The sequence below is a fragment of the Gossypium hirsutum genome, chromosome D07 (assembly GCF_007990345.1).
Source record: "Gossypium hirsutum isolate 1008001.06 chromosome D07, Gossypium_hirsutum_v2.1, whole genome shotgun sequence".
NCBI classification, from domain to species: Eukaryota; Viridiplantae; Streptophyta; class Magnoliopsida; order Malvales; family Malvaceae; genus Gossypium; species Gossypium hirsutum.
In genome coordinates, this window is record NC_053443.1 from 3,223,362 (window position 1) to 3,237,716 (window position 14,355).

Below are 14,355 nucleotides of genomic sequence, written 5' to 3' on the forward strand. Positions count from 1 at the left end.
TACCAATTTAGTCCTATTAATAACATTTTGAAAGTAGAATACCCAATTTATGTTAATTAAAGTAAATATTTAGATTTAGATTTAGCATAAAAGAGGGACTAACATTATTGTTAATTATATCGGTTTGGAGGAAGTTTGATAGATCAAGACCGTTGATCTATTTTGTTCCACAAGAATCTTACACAATGGCAGTTCAATTTTGGTTTAAATGTGTAAGAGGTATTTGTATTCTTTTAAAACTTAAAATTTAATCCTGTATTGTTTTATTTACAATTTTTGGTCCCTTTATCTAATTTTGCGAGATTATTGACATGGCAATTATGAAAAAGGTAAATAAAATCCACATTCTCCTACACTAATAACAATATCAATGTCAATCGAGTTAAAACTCAATCGACAATTCTTTTTTTTAATTTAATTATAATAAATAAATATTAATATAAAATATTTTAAAATTTATTATTAAAAAATAAAATGGGCCGAGCCAAGTTGAGCTATGATTGGGTTGATTGAGATGATCGGACTATCTAACCCATGAATACCTTCATTTACCATTCAAAGAGCAACTAACATATTTCTTTTTTTTTAAAAAAAAATCATTTTTTTTATATTTTTCATAAATTTAGAAATTTTAAAATGATGTTTTAAATTTTTTTCATAAATTTTTTTATATTTTTAGAAAAGAAAATGTTTTTTTTATAATTTTTATTTAAAAATTATTTTTTATACTTTTAAAGTAAACCAAAATTAAAAAATAATAAACGTTGATGGTTTAAACATCAACGATTTAACAACAATATGGAATGAAGGAAATGAAAGTTTTAGTTAAAATTAAAATATATGAAGTAGATTTTAGAATAGGATAGGATCTCACAGATTTAAACCTTCCATTTTCATACATTTGAAGGTGGAGCTGCAGTCAAATTAAAAGTAACGTTGGGCTGTCCATGAACTATAAATATAAATCATTGAGCAAAATGAATCAAGTTCTGTCCATGAACCTTTTAAAATTTAACAAATATATTATAATTGAAAATAACTTGTTATTTGGTTAATATTTGATGCAGACAGTGAGTAATTCTTTGTACTGTCAATAAATTTACTTACCTTCGTTTACTATGAATGATGCATTGAAATTGATAAACCAAGTTTTCAACTGCGAAAGAAAAAGGGCAAATAGTGGTTCAGTTTAGTTACAATGAAGGTTCAGATTCTAAAATATGCCGCTGGGTATCCTTCACCAGCGAGGAAACACACAAACCAAACACAGAAAGAAAATAGGGAGCAGGGGTTGGAAATGGTGAGACCCAGATTCTCCTCTTTTCAAGACAGGTAAAGGAACAAGGCCTGTAGCTGCAAGAAAGACAAATTTCGCCAATGGTTTCACTGTAGTACATTTAACAGGTCTGAGTTCTAAAACAAAATCTTGCTACTGCTAACTTACATGTAGGAACAAGCTGAACAATGACAACCAAAAGGTAAATTTACTGTACATTGAATGCCTTCTACAGGAATTGTTGAAGAATTGAAGGACAACCAAGAGAAGAAGCTCAAACGAAATGGAAATACTGGAAGCAAATACGTACTGGATTCAAACATTTATTTTTACATGACCTGTCTGCCCCTTTGTTGAACTACAATTTTATTGACGATCTCCCCTGCTGAGGTAACAAAGTAGGTCACCTGACATAGAATGATGGAAAGTTGCAGGCAAGAAGAAAAGATTTAGACATCCAATGCCTAATACCAATATTAATGGGTGATTTTGAAGTTCAAAGAACCTATAAGTTTCTTCGGGCATAAACTATGATCAATTGAAAATGAATAGAGTACTTACCATCTCCAGTGAGCCGAGTCTATGGAGAAGAAACCCATCAGTCATTTCTCTGAGGAACAGAAAGACAAAAATGTTCGTCTCAAATTAATATTTGAAATAGAAAACAGGATTGGCATGAGGTTTTCGAGAATATAACTCACGTTCTAATTCGGTATCTTCCATTGCCAGAACCCAAACGGGAGTTCTCTTTAATCAAACCTGGGTTTCCTATATAAGCAACATTATCTTGAAGGGCATAGCTAAAGCAACCTTGCTGGCTTAGGTAAACATTCTAGACACAAGCACAAAAATTTGAGTCAGTCTAAGCATCAAGATTACCAGAAATGTCATGGTGAATGAAAATCAATGTTTTTTTTTTTAAAATCCCTTCAATTTTTATGGGGATGGTGGAGTTCATAATACTGAATTTGAATAAGCCTCACCACTCCAAACTTCACGAATATATGGTGTAGAGGCTCATTAATCAGTTTTGCAGTAAATTCTTCCTCATTCTCTTTACATGCAACCAATGGGTGGAATCCAACTACCATGCGCCTGGATACATAGATCTCAAATCCTTAACTACTGTTACGGATGGAAATCTACAAGCATTTAATAATAAGAAACTGAAACCCAAAGAAGCAACTTGTGGGACAAAGCAGTCCAAGCCATGAAAATATGGAGTACTTCTTGAAGTTTTAACTTCAGCAGGCAGGCTGAACAATTGCCACAGAACAAGAAATTCAAGATCTCTAACTTAAATGACAGGTGCTAACTCAGCTGAGACTATATTTCAGTTCTGATCTATACTATTATCACTGAGATCAGAAAACTTGTCAAAGCTAAGTTAAGTAGACTACTGCAAGACTGAAGCATGACCAGCCAAGAAGATGTAGTCTCATTTACCAGTCACTTGTGGTTGCTTTTAATGTCCTTGTCAGCCAATTTGACAAATTGCCCCTCTTGCCACTCGGTGATCCCACAACCACTGTGTCCTTACAGTTTCATAATGAGCCCAAATTAGAGGAAAGAAGACAGATCATTAACACAAATATTCATGCTCATAAATAAGACAGAAAGCAAGTAAATAATTTCTTGAAAGTACACTTCAGTAATCATACTCAAGCTCTAACATGTAGGGCCTCTGACCATGGTAATAGCCAGATAGCCACTCTATGAGGTTTAAAACCAAGAACTATAATAGAAAAGTAGGTTAAACAACTAATGATAATGACATAAGGGCCACCAAACTCGGTATACTAAGTGATGGTGCAGGGGTTAGTACTTAGTAGTATTTTTTTTTTTTTTACATCTCATCATACTTGCAGTGAACAAAGAATTTAAACGCTAGATCTGACAAACAAGTAACCACCTGCAATGAAGCAGTATTCAAACTGAGAATATCTAACATTCTCCCACGGGGTAGTTTGACCTGATGGAGAAAGCAACCAAATCCATCATGTTTAGAACCTCCAGTGGTATACCTACAAGCACCATTATCCATAACTATTCACTGAAGCAACGCTGGCAGATGAATGCAAATATGCTTATGCAACCAAGTGAAAGACTTGATTAGCAAGGGGATTGTATACCAGGGGACATTCAATAAGGGAGAGAGCCTGGTCACCTGCAAAGTATATATTTAGATTCATTAGTATGGAAACCAAGCCAGAAACAACTTGTATATTAATCTTATTGAAAACAAATTTCACTGTATATGGAGAAAATGCAGAGAGGACTTACGTTCTGCATGAGTGGATCGTCCTCACCAAGCTCGCTAATATTCACCACAAACTTCAAATCATAAGCTTTGGCCACATTCCCCATCTTTATCAAGGACAATAAATTTAGTCAAACCAGGAAATTGACACAAAAATGCTCTGATGCAACCACCAATTATAATTTGATTCAATCATATCAGATGGAGAGAATAAAAATGGGGAATTAGAGCCAACATGGGTTGGTTCAATTGGTTGAGTAATCATAAACACCTTGACAAGCACCAGGTCCCATGATCAATAAGTACCACTTTTATGACCAAAAGAAAGAAAATCAGGTAAACGGAACGAAAAACATGAGAAGGCCACCCACAACCACTGATTCAGCATCAAAATCCCTGTTTGATTACTCATCGTAAATACTCTTTCCGCTATAAACATTACAGCTTAAGATATAGAAAAGCCAAAACTCCTGTTTTCTGTTCATCTTATTGAAATTCAACACTCACCAACTCCATAAGTAATAATTACTCTTGTGCCAAAGAAACAAACCAGAAGTGACTTGACAATTTATAATTCTCCATCGGGATAGAAACTTAGAAGAGAAAATAAGACGAAAACGAAAGCGAAAACAGAGGAAAGAGGAAAGAGGAAAGAAACAGAGGAACTAACCAGTTTGAGAAGATGGGTCTGTTCTTGAAGTGATCTAAAGCCACCTCTAACGCTGATAAAGTACAGGTCAAAGGGGCTACCATTATCGTTGTAAACCAACTTTTGAGGCTGACCCAAGTTGAGAACAATGTAGAGAGCAAAGCAAAGCGATAGCTGAATACCCAAAGTACGAAGCCACGATGTTGTTGATCTCTCCATTTCTACCTCTGCAAAATCTATTGCTTTGATTGATAGATAGATAGATCGATCGACCTATCGAGTTATAATAGTATAACATGAGAGCAAAGCCCATATCTGAGATCTGACAGTTACGTTTTAGCTTTGATTCCTGATGCTAAGCTTGCCACATGGTACAATTATTCCACTAAAAGACGCAATTAAGTCGGGACAAGCTTATCAGTTAATAAAACACTTATAGTCGGTTCATTTGTCCTTTCTCTATTGCCAACTGATACAACACAGGAAAGAAATTCAATAATTCGAATTTCAAGATATACATTCTCTATCTGGGTACCCATTTTTTAATGTAAAAAAAAACGAATATATTGATAAAATTTAATCAACCATGGGTATAAAATAAAGGAGCCAAGCTCTCTCATCCATCCCACCTTTCTCTATAGCCATGGCAAAAGCAAAGTATCTCGTCTACTTGCTGGTTAGCACCAATGGTGTAGGCAAAGAAAACAAGTTCCTGCTCTGTTGCCGTCAACTTCTACATAGGCCCAAAAGGACCCTGTCACCAACTCTGATCAATACATCCCAAATTAACAGTAAATGGAATATGTGCCACCACTTATGACTAATTCAATGTTACATTCTCTAGTATATACACGTAGTATTGAGAGAAAAAAGTACATGGCGGCAGCACTGTTACAATCTCATACGTGATATGAACGTATTAATAGTACATGAACATTTCAGGAACCCTTATGGCAGGACCTTTGGGGTCCAATAATTAAAGACCTTGCAGCACAGCAACAATGTGGGCTTACTTGTTCCACTATTACTTGCTGATCCACCTTCGTTTTCGGGCTGGTCTCTCTGGCTTAACTTCGGAATCCGCAGGAGTTTCATTCTTGGCTGAAGGCAATGCCTCGCTCTCCATTTTCTTTATTGCCATGGCATCTTTTTCCTTGGGCATTGGAAGTTTGAATCTCTCACTTCGCTTCTTCAGCTTCTCGACAGTGTCAAGATGCCGGTCGTCCAATGGCCTTGTATCGGTCTCCTTGGTCTCTGGCGCACCAGCAGTTTTATTGTCAGACAAAGGGTGATGGTTCTCAGCAGGCTCGACCAACTTACCAGGTTCATCTAGAGTTTTGTTTGATTCTGCGGCATCCACATTATCAATCTTCTCAATCTCCTTGAACTTTGAGGAAGCAGATGACTTGCTATTGATACTGTAATCCCTTTCCTTATGGCTTGTCCAACGTTCCAATTTGGAGCGCCCCCGTTTTGACTCTTGCTGCTCATCATCTGAAGAAGGATCGTCTCTATGTTTTTTGGAAGAGTTATAATGAACTGGATTCTCGTTCTTCTCAACACTTCTCAAACCCTAACCAAGCAAAAATGTAATAATAATAATGACACAAAACAATTATACCCGTTATTATAACAACAAAGTTAACAGATGGTCAAAAAAACAATGTAAATAGATGCGTCATGCAGCATGGCAATTCCATCATTTAATTGAGAAGGGACGCCATGGAACTAAAAAATGCAATTGAATACAATGTATTTATGATGGCACAGGAAAAGTCTAAAAACCAAAGTGCTTCGATTTAGATCATGTACCCGAAATCAAGCTTATTGTCAATGATAACTTACCATTTTCTTTCAAAAAGTGAAACCTTTACATAATAAAATGAAATGTTAAAAGAAGAGTAAATTTGTTTATACAATTGAAGGAGATTTACCGAGGAATCCTTCCCCTCAAAATCCCCTTTATCCGGAGGGTTTTAAGAAATGAAAAGTTGAAAGGTCTTCCCCCATCCCCCTCCCTAATACCAAACAAAGCCTTAATGCAACTAAATAGATTATAAAATTCATGGCCAAACAGCAGAACCACAGAAATCACTTAGCAAGCCTCAAAAATGACAAGCGGTGACAGCCAAATACTATGGCAAAGAGAAGTTGCTAATCAATGAACAGAAAAATTCACGTCCAATGTGCCAATCTTTATAAATAGCAGTAAATTTTAAACATTGCATGCTGAAATTGCTGCCCAAACTGATTGCATGATCATAGGAATTCAGATGGAATGATGTGTTCTGCTTGGGGCATTATAAGAAAATAGACAATAAGTTATCAAAGCAAGGCCAAACACTACACAGTAAATCACCAGAACATGAATAGGACCAGAATTTGAGAAGCTGGGGAAGGGGGGCACTGCTCCCGAAACGGTACCTACCTTAATGACGAATCGTATTCCTAGCAAAAAAGATTCATGAATTATGGAGTTTTAACTTTTAAATTACTCTCAATCTAAGGTAAATATCTGGGACACAAGAAGTGCGCAGGCAACAACACAGTTCTCCAAACTCTTAACAGATATGCATGCATGTGTATACTGATTTTAAAATGCTTTAAAGACATCACAATCAAGTAATCACAACCAGAATCTCTAATTTTGAAGAAACTGAATCAACTTCAATAGAAGATTATCTCCATATATAAGTATGCACATGTATTGGCTAATTCTGAGAAAATTGCCGTGGTATTTATCTCCTTATTAAAGAAACATTATCTCCTAGAGTCTATGAAACATACCGTTTCATTGTAGTGACCACTTAAATCTTCCTGGTTTCTCTTGGCAGAGCCCAAACTGATTGGATCTCCACCTTCCGATTCTCTATTCTTCCTAGTGTTTTCTTTATGTTTCTTCTCATGCCCCCTTTGGCTATCTGAAGCATTGACAACTTGGTCACTCCGAGTGCTTGACCTTTCCTGCCTGGATTTTCTCTCATCATTGCTAAATTGGTGTCCACGTGCATTCGAATCTTCACGTCCCCTATGACGTGAGAAACTTTCATCATCATTCCGATCCCTTCTCTTCATCTGCTCACTGTGGCGCGCTGTCTCTTTGAGTTGGTATTCTTTTCCAGAAACTTTATGTTCATCCTTTGCCCTGTTATGGCCAACCCATGCTTTGTCTTCTGAACCACGTCCACTCCTCACAGTACCTCGTCCTTCTTCTCTCTCCCGTTTTGATAAACTTTCATCATGGGATTGCTTTAGCCTATTCCAGTCATCCCTCTCCCGCTGCCTCTCAACCCTCTCTCTATGCAACCAAATCTCGTCTTTGTGCCGATCTCTAGTTCTTTGTTGCTCAACTCTCCTACGCGGGTCTAAAATTTCATCCCTTTCTCGCTTTCTGCGACTGCTGCTGGATTCTCTTTTTCCATGCAAGGTCTCCTCTTTGTCTGCGATGTCTCTCCTGACATACTCCTCATCTTTCCTTCTTTTGCTGTGGTAATCATCTGCTGCTTCATACCTACTCTTCAAATTATCATCTCTTTCCCTATGTCTTGCACTGACATCCTTATCCTGATGAACTTTATAAATGCCATTATCCAACTGTTTTCTAGAATGTGGATAATCATCTCTGTCACTCCTCTCACTTTCTCGGACCTTAGCCCTGTTCCTAGAACCCATTTCATCACGCTCTCTCTTCCTCAAGTCCTCAGTTCTACTTTTTTTGCTGTAAAAATCATCCTCTCTCTGTTGCCATGTAACATCAATATTGTCGCTCTCCCTTCGCCTATCCAAACCCTCCACTTTGATGTGCAAACTATGTGGTGAGCTAGTGTCGTAGTCTCTAACAGGGTAAGAATCTTCTCCTGGTTTACCTACAATCTGGCTTCTTTCAAACTCACATCTCGCATCACGATCTTTTCTCCGGAAATTCTGATCATGTTCATCCATATGCTTCTTGACAATCGGGATGCGAGAAGAACGTCCACCTTGAACAACTTCATCCTCAGCACCATCTCGCCATTTCTGATAATCTCTGCTGCTGCCAGATCTTGCTTCGCTATTTTCACTGATTCTTGCAGCCATGAAGTCCTCACCACCTTCTAGTTCTTGAAGCTTCTGTTGCTCTACTTGAGAACTTACTTCTTCATTTTTCTTAGGATCATGTGGACTCTCATCTTTACGGGGGTCATTTATCAGCTCATCCTTTTCTGTAACAGGGCTTCTATCAGCTGGCTCAAGCTCATCATCAACGTCATCCTTAACGAGGAGAGGAGATTTGTGATCCATGCTTTCAACAGATTCCTCCTCATGGGAATGGGTATCACTTAACTTGTCCCATTTACCTCGACTAGATGTCATGTGAGGGGATCTCTCACGTGCTCTTCCCTGCCTATGCCTGCATGAAGAAGAGAGTTAGCGGCACTAATCCATGCATTTGTAGCATGACCACCTAACTAACAAACTAAGACTTCAAGCTAATGGAAACCATAAAACTAAACAAAGACAATGAAGAAATCCTTGCTCAAAGTCAAATGCAGCCTTTCACACCTGCTTCTATCTCTCACTTCCAAATTATGAGATTGATTATGAAGGCATGGAATTCAACCATGTAATCGGCTCATTAGCAAACAAGAAAGAGTCAATGATAACATCAACATAAATAATTTCCCATCACAGCACAACATTCTAGAGAGTAATGCGTCAGCTTAAAGAAAACCAACTATGATGAAAACTGCACAATGATATTAGTTTACATAGGACAATTTTGATTGCACAATGACATCAGTTTACGTTATGGCCATCTTGATTCCCATTTATTTTCCTTTTCCCTTCAGATAAATAAAAACTACCACATCATCATTTTTTATAACTCCCAACATCCATCAAGTCCATCCATAGCTTCTCAGGGCATGAGAAAGCAGGTTTAGGCGTACTTCTTAACAATTAACATAGCAACTTATCCATTCCATTGTAATGAATAATCAGTTTATCCCAACTATATCTTGCTTACATTTTTCCACATGAATTATGCAAACAGAAAAGTAAACAAATTAGAACAGAACCAGAACTAAGCAAATGTCAGCTCATGTTTGAAGCAGACAACATCATGCTACATGAAGCAGTGCAGAATCACAGAAAAGCAACACAATAGATTATACTAGATAATATTATTAAGCCAAATGAAATGACAATAAATTAATAAAAGATTAATACCTCTCATCACGAGGACTGCCAAAGTTTCCATTATGATACATAGGACTCTGGCTCCTAAATCCAGGACCATATGGGCGTGATGTTTCCCCACAGACAGGCAAAATGCCATCATCTTCAGGCACATTAGTCCGAACAGAGTTCATAGTTCTTTCAACTAGCTCCCTCTTTCGACTGCTATAAGCATCTGGAAAACCATTAACATATTCAGTATCTTCATGCGCAATATCAGCTTCAGGTGCAAGATCTCCTCTAAGATCCTCCCTTGGCATATCATTTTCTGTTCGGTCTTCAACAGCATTGCCAGTGGAGGAATCATCGTCTAGAGTATCCTGACAAACAATCTGTATACACAATTAAGAGTTAATTTTTTTTGGCAAAAGCAGCACATAGATGCAAAATAAGACTTGGAGTAAGTGCAATTGAAACAAGGTTTCACTGTTAACCTCAATAATTGCATCTGAATCACGGATACGAGGTGGCCGAGTATCAATGGAGGGAAGGCGTTCCCCAGAACCTCCCTCGACCTGTATTGCTCTCCCAGTTGGCTGGTACAGTAAATAAAAAATTAAGTTATCAAACATATAAATGGAATAGCACAAAGGTCTATAATAAATGGAATTGTTAATTACATTCATAGGAAGATAAATATTGGACTAGCAATAGAAGAGAAGATATAGACAAAGATCTAGCACATATCATAAGACTTAAGAGTACAAGTATTTAAGGAGAAAATAAAAGCATGGTAGAAGACCGGACATCTAAGAGATGACTTTTAAATTATAGCATATCTACCGTGGAGCAGGTAACTGAAGCTTACTAGAGGTGGTCGCACTCGGGCAGTTCCTTTTGTCAAGTCATTCTGTCCACCATTTGACCTTCCAAGATTAGCAGTGTCAACTGAAATCTCTTGCCCAGTTGCTGCTGCCAATTCTGGAGGCAAATCTGGATCATAATCCTAGAAGAAACCAAGACAATTTTACCCTTATTAGCAATAGCAAAACAGCAGAAATCATGGCGTTAATCCAAGTACTCGACAATCAAAGGGAAACATTTTTTTCAGATATGCATAAGCACCTAATTACCTGCCCTGTTCGCCCACTTTCATAAACACGAATCTTGCTTTGCATGGTTGTCTCCAAGCGACGTTGTTCCTACAAGATTTCAACATTCAACGTTCCAAGATCTTAGTTCCCACAAGAATTAAATATAAAGAATCACAGTAGTAATTACCAGTTGTTTGCAATAATCTTTCCAGCTCTCCTCATTTAGACCGAAGTTAAAGAAGTCTGAAAGATCAACACCAGGATATTTCCACGGCTTTTCTTCAAAACTGTCAATGTCAACATCAAATATTGTCCTGGATTCACATAGGGAATAAAAAAATTGTCAGGCAAAACAAGCAAAGAATTTAAAGAGTTTGCAAATGATATTTGAAGAATGAAATACAACAAATTCTGGCAGAAGACAAAATTATCCTGCAATAAGCAATTTATCTCCATATTCAGCTTCAACAAGCCAAAATTAAATGGATTTAGTATACAATGCATAAAATTTACACTACAACTAATGATAAATAATAGCAAAGTTTTAGAAAAATGAATAATTACTTGTGAGAAGGAAGCGTGAAATCCAGTCCGCCACCAAAACCTCGCCCCACTGTATTGTTACCCCAGCCAGGCATTCCGAAATTAGGATGGAAACCTTTTTGCATAGAAGGACCAGCTTTCATTCCAGGAGGCCTCCAATCACCTCTACCACGACCAACCATAGCACTCATGCCTGGACGAACCTGACCTGGAGCTCCTCCAGGACCACCGGCAGTGGCTCCAGGCATTGGTGCTGCACCAGGTCTTACATACTGCATGAAGCAGAAAATAGATCACATCATCAATCAGGACTATAGTTAAAAAATAGCATAAACCCATAAAAAAGAAACGTGGTTATCATCCAGCAATTTTTTTTTTACATTCTACTATAAAAAGTGCAGTACACAACAGATGATCAGAACCTTGACATGTAAAAGAGATTGCTATAAACTTTCCATTCAATAACACATTCAAGAAAAATACCAACATTAGCATCATGTAACCAAACGCTAATTTTATTGTAAAAGAGATTGCTAAATCAGAATCTCTTTATAGCAAGCACAACAATATATACAAACAAAAAGCAAGGGCACATACACCGAAACCAAAATATCAATTATAATAAGAATCTCAAGCTGGAAATAACTTGACTTTTATGCCCAATGACAAAGGTTAGGCAAGTCAAATCAACTTCTATTTGAAACTAGTTTGGAACAAGTATGAAAAGAAAAAATTTCATCGAAGGTTCGTGGTTGATCTAGCTTACATTTCAAGAAACAGAACTATCATGCCCTCAACTATAATGTTATCCCTATAGTTACATCTCTTTTATCAACAGGTTTTTTACACTTTTACTTTTCAGAAGCATCTAATTTGCTTTTGAGCAAAAATTACTTGACAAATTTATTTAAAAAAAAGTGTTCTGACCACAACTGTTCATTTTCAACAGCTACTACCAAGAATTATTGGCTTAGAAGACAAGCAAAAGATAGATATATCTTCAGAAAGTATGCCAACAAATGCATTAACTGTATTTGTAGTTTTGTAGCAAGTCCGCAAAGGTTTTGCTATTGAAACCATTAACTAATGAGAAACAGAACATTTGAAAATCAAAAGTTATGACCAAACCATTTTTTTTAACTGTCACGTGATGTTTAGGATCAGGGATTGCCGGTTCATATCACCCTTTCTTACAACCTAAAAGTCAGTGTTGCATTAGTCAACAGTTCACGGTAAATTTGCCCCTTGAAATCAGTGAGATTTCAAGTGAAGCTCATGCTTTTGAGCCTACCACAAGTGCCATCAAAGGCTGGCCAAAAGATGAAGGCTCAGTTCGTGGATGAACATAATGTTTTCCGACTGCAATTTAGAATCTTCAATATTCAAACATGATATCAAGCAAAAAACATCGACATATAATTTCCACCCAAATCCTTGCCACCTGGCCACAGATTTTTATTTTTAAAATATGACTTTTATTTATCATTCGGTTCTGTACAAAGTTTCCAAACCAATCACTAAAGAAATCCTAATCATTCATCAAATGATTGGGGCACATGACAAACAAAAACCAAATTTTTTTCTAAAGATTTCCACATTGTTTAGTTCAGCAACAGCAGCATCAACATGATAACACACTGACCTTAAACTGAGAATGAAACGGATGGAAACCATGACTGCTGTACCCAATTTTTGGTGCAACCACGCCCCCTCCTCCACTGCCAGCAGTGCCAACCTTCCCTACTTCTCCCCCTTCTTTCCTTTCCCCATCAGCAGTCTGCCCTCCTTCCTCACCCCAGTCCTGCTCCTCCATCCCTTGGTTTGCATCTGCATCAGCCACTATCACAAGCGGGTCCCCATCTTCGTCATCGTCGTCATCTTCCCCAATCACTCCTCTTTCCATAGCCATAGGCCCGTGGTTGTTGTCGTTTAACACTATCTGTAGATCATCTTCACTGTCACTATCCCAATCATCCCCTTCTCCATCCGCTTCCGCTTCCACTTGGCCGCTGTCTCTAAGTCCACCATCGCCTCCGTCATCGTTCCGTCCAGAATCTTCCTGGCGAACCGAATCGGTTAAACCCGGGATTATCGGGTCATCCAAGCCTGAGTCCTCAATCTCTTTACTACCCCCTTCTTCAATATCAAATACAACCTCTTTTCCAGAATCCAAAACCATTGGTTCGGGAGCTGAATTAGGGATCGAACCCAGAGCTGCTGCAGCGGCAACAGCAGGAGGAAGAACAGGATGAAACTTCAACGGCGCTAGGTTTTGAGTGTCCGGAATCGAACGTGAGCGCCCGAAGAGGATATCGTCGTCGTCGCCACCCTGAGATTGAGGATTGGAATCAATCGGACGGTGGAAATGGGTGGGTGTAGAAGGCTGAAGCGGTGGCGCAGCAGCGGAAGAGAAAGGCTTGAGAACGTCGGTGTATAGATCTCCGAACTCATCGTCGTCTTCCATCGGAATTCCTTAGAGAGAAGAAAAAAAGGGGGCGAGATACAAAGAGGAAGAGAAGTTAGGGGAAAGGGTTTTGATTTCATGATCTCGTTTTTATATATTTCATATCAATTTTTCAAAATTTCAGTTAATTTTTAATGTGATTTTATTTTATCTTTATTTTTTATTTAAATTTTTGGTAACGCTCCATTTAATTCTCAGATTTTTTTTTATCCAGTTTTAAGTTTCTGTTATTAATCTAATTTTTATATTTCTTTTTTCCATATTTTCTAAATATCTTATATAAATTATATATAATTATACCTTAATTACATACATATTTATATGTAAATATAAACTTTAAAATTATTAATTAAGTTATTAAATAACTAAAGTTATTTTTAAATGTAATTATATAAAAAAAGTTAAAGATAAAAAAAATTAAAATCTTGTACCAATTGATAAATGCCGATACATATCAATATAAGTTAATATTCACCAAACAAACTGAAATACATTGAATGTTTTATTAAAATAAAACTCAAACTATTTTGTATCAATTTAAAATTAGAACTGTATTGACTATCATGTTTAAGGTTCAAAGATAATTAGTTGACCAAAAGGTCTACATCCCACAAATGACACGAGATGAGTGGATAACAAATAGTTGTCAAAACCTAATAAAAGCACCCAATGATAGCCGGATGACAAAATCCAAAAAAAAAAAAAGTTGGAGGCACATTCCTATCAAACCAAAGATGCACCTCTCGACCAATCACTTGAGTAGATAAGCTTCGTAGAGCACATAAAAATTTGTAAATAATTTTAAGGAGATACAATTATGAGACACCTATGCATCAAAATCATTATTCTTAATTTGTTTTTAGCCATTTTGTTGTCTAGACAAGGCATCAACACTACTCAAAGGTAGACAAA

General features: G+C 37.1%; 2 protein-coding genes across 4 annotated transcripts; both read right to left on the bottom strand.

The window, feature by feature from the left end:
* Positions 1 to 1,188: 1,188 nt before the first annotated feature.
* Positions 1,189 to 4,725, bottom strand: LOC107953802 (uncharacterized). 3 transcript variants are annotated; one of them, XR_001699322.2, is made up of 10 exons: positions 4,207 to 4,722; positions 3,560 to 3,643; positions 3,409 to 3,443; positions 3,189 to 3,300; positions 2,723 to 2,811; positions 2,260 to 2,371; positions 1,978 to 2,108; positions 1,838 to 1,886; positions 1,445 to 1,683; positions 1,189 to 1,353 (listed from the first exon to the last, which is right to left on the bottom strand). XR_001699322.2 is itself a non-coding variant. In XM_016889214.2 (10 exons), the coding sequence occupies exons 1-9, from the start codon at positions 4,402 to 4,404 to the stop codon at positions 1,606 to 1,608; spliced, it is 888 nt and encodes a 295-aa protein (XP_016744703.1). In that variant the 5' UTR covers positions 4,405 to 4,725; the 3' UTR covers positions 1,189 to 1,353; positions 1,587 to 1,605. The 3 variants fall into 3 exon arrangements, 2 of the variants coding, with proteins under 2 accessions (XP_016744703.1, XP_016744702.1); XM_016889214.2 differs by having other exon boundaries at positions 1,587 to 1,683; positions 4,207 to 4,725; XM_016889213.2 differs by having other exon boundaries at positions 1,189 to 1,683; positions 4,207 to 4,723.
* A 152-nt stretch (positions 4,726 to 4,877) lies between these two features.
* Positions 4,878 to 13,515, bottom strand: LOC107955971 (FIP1[V]-like protein). Its single transcript, XM_041097070.1, has 9 exons — positions 12,622 to 13,515; positions 11,001 to 11,251; positions 10,624 to 10,750; positions 10,476 to 10,544; positions 10,211 to 10,348; positions 9,837 to 9,938; positions 9,394 to 9,734; positions 6,973 to 8,575; positions 4,878 to 5,758 (listed from the first exon to the last, which is right to left on the bottom strand). The coding sequence occupies exons 1-9, from the start codon at positions 13,441 to 13,443 to the stop codon at positions 5,210 to 5,212; spliced, it is 4,002 nt and encodes a 1,333-aa protein (XP_040953004.1). The 5' UTR covers positions 13,444 to 13,515; the 3' UTR covers positions 4,878 to 5,209.
* Positions 13,516 to 14,355: the final 840 nt, after the last annotated feature.

Coding starts and splice junctions, on each gene's coding strand:
- LOC107953802 (XM_016889214.2), bottom strand. CDS start 4,404: ATGGAGAGATCAACAACATCGTGGCTTCGTACTTTGGGTATTCAGCTA. Junction 3,644..4,206: donor AGACCCATCTTCTCAAACTG/GTTAGTTCCTCT, acceptor TCCTTGATAAAG/ATGGGGAATGTGGCCAAAGC. Junction 2,109..2,259: donor TATTCGTGAAGTTTGGAGTG/GTGAGGCTTATT, acceptor GCTTGTGTCTAG/AATGTTTACCTAAGCCAGCA.
- LOC107955971 (XM_041097070.1), bottom strand. CDS start 13,443: ATGGAAGACGACGATGAGTTCGGAGATCTATACACCGACGTTCTCAAG. Junction 10,545..10,623: donor AAGATTATTGCAAACAACTG/GTAATTACTACT, acceptor GAAATCTTGTAG/GAACAACGTCGCTTGGAGAC. Junction 5,759..6,972: donor GTGGTCACTACAATGAAACG/GTATGTTTCATA, acceptor TTGCTTGGTTAG/GGTTTGAGAAGTGTTGAGAA.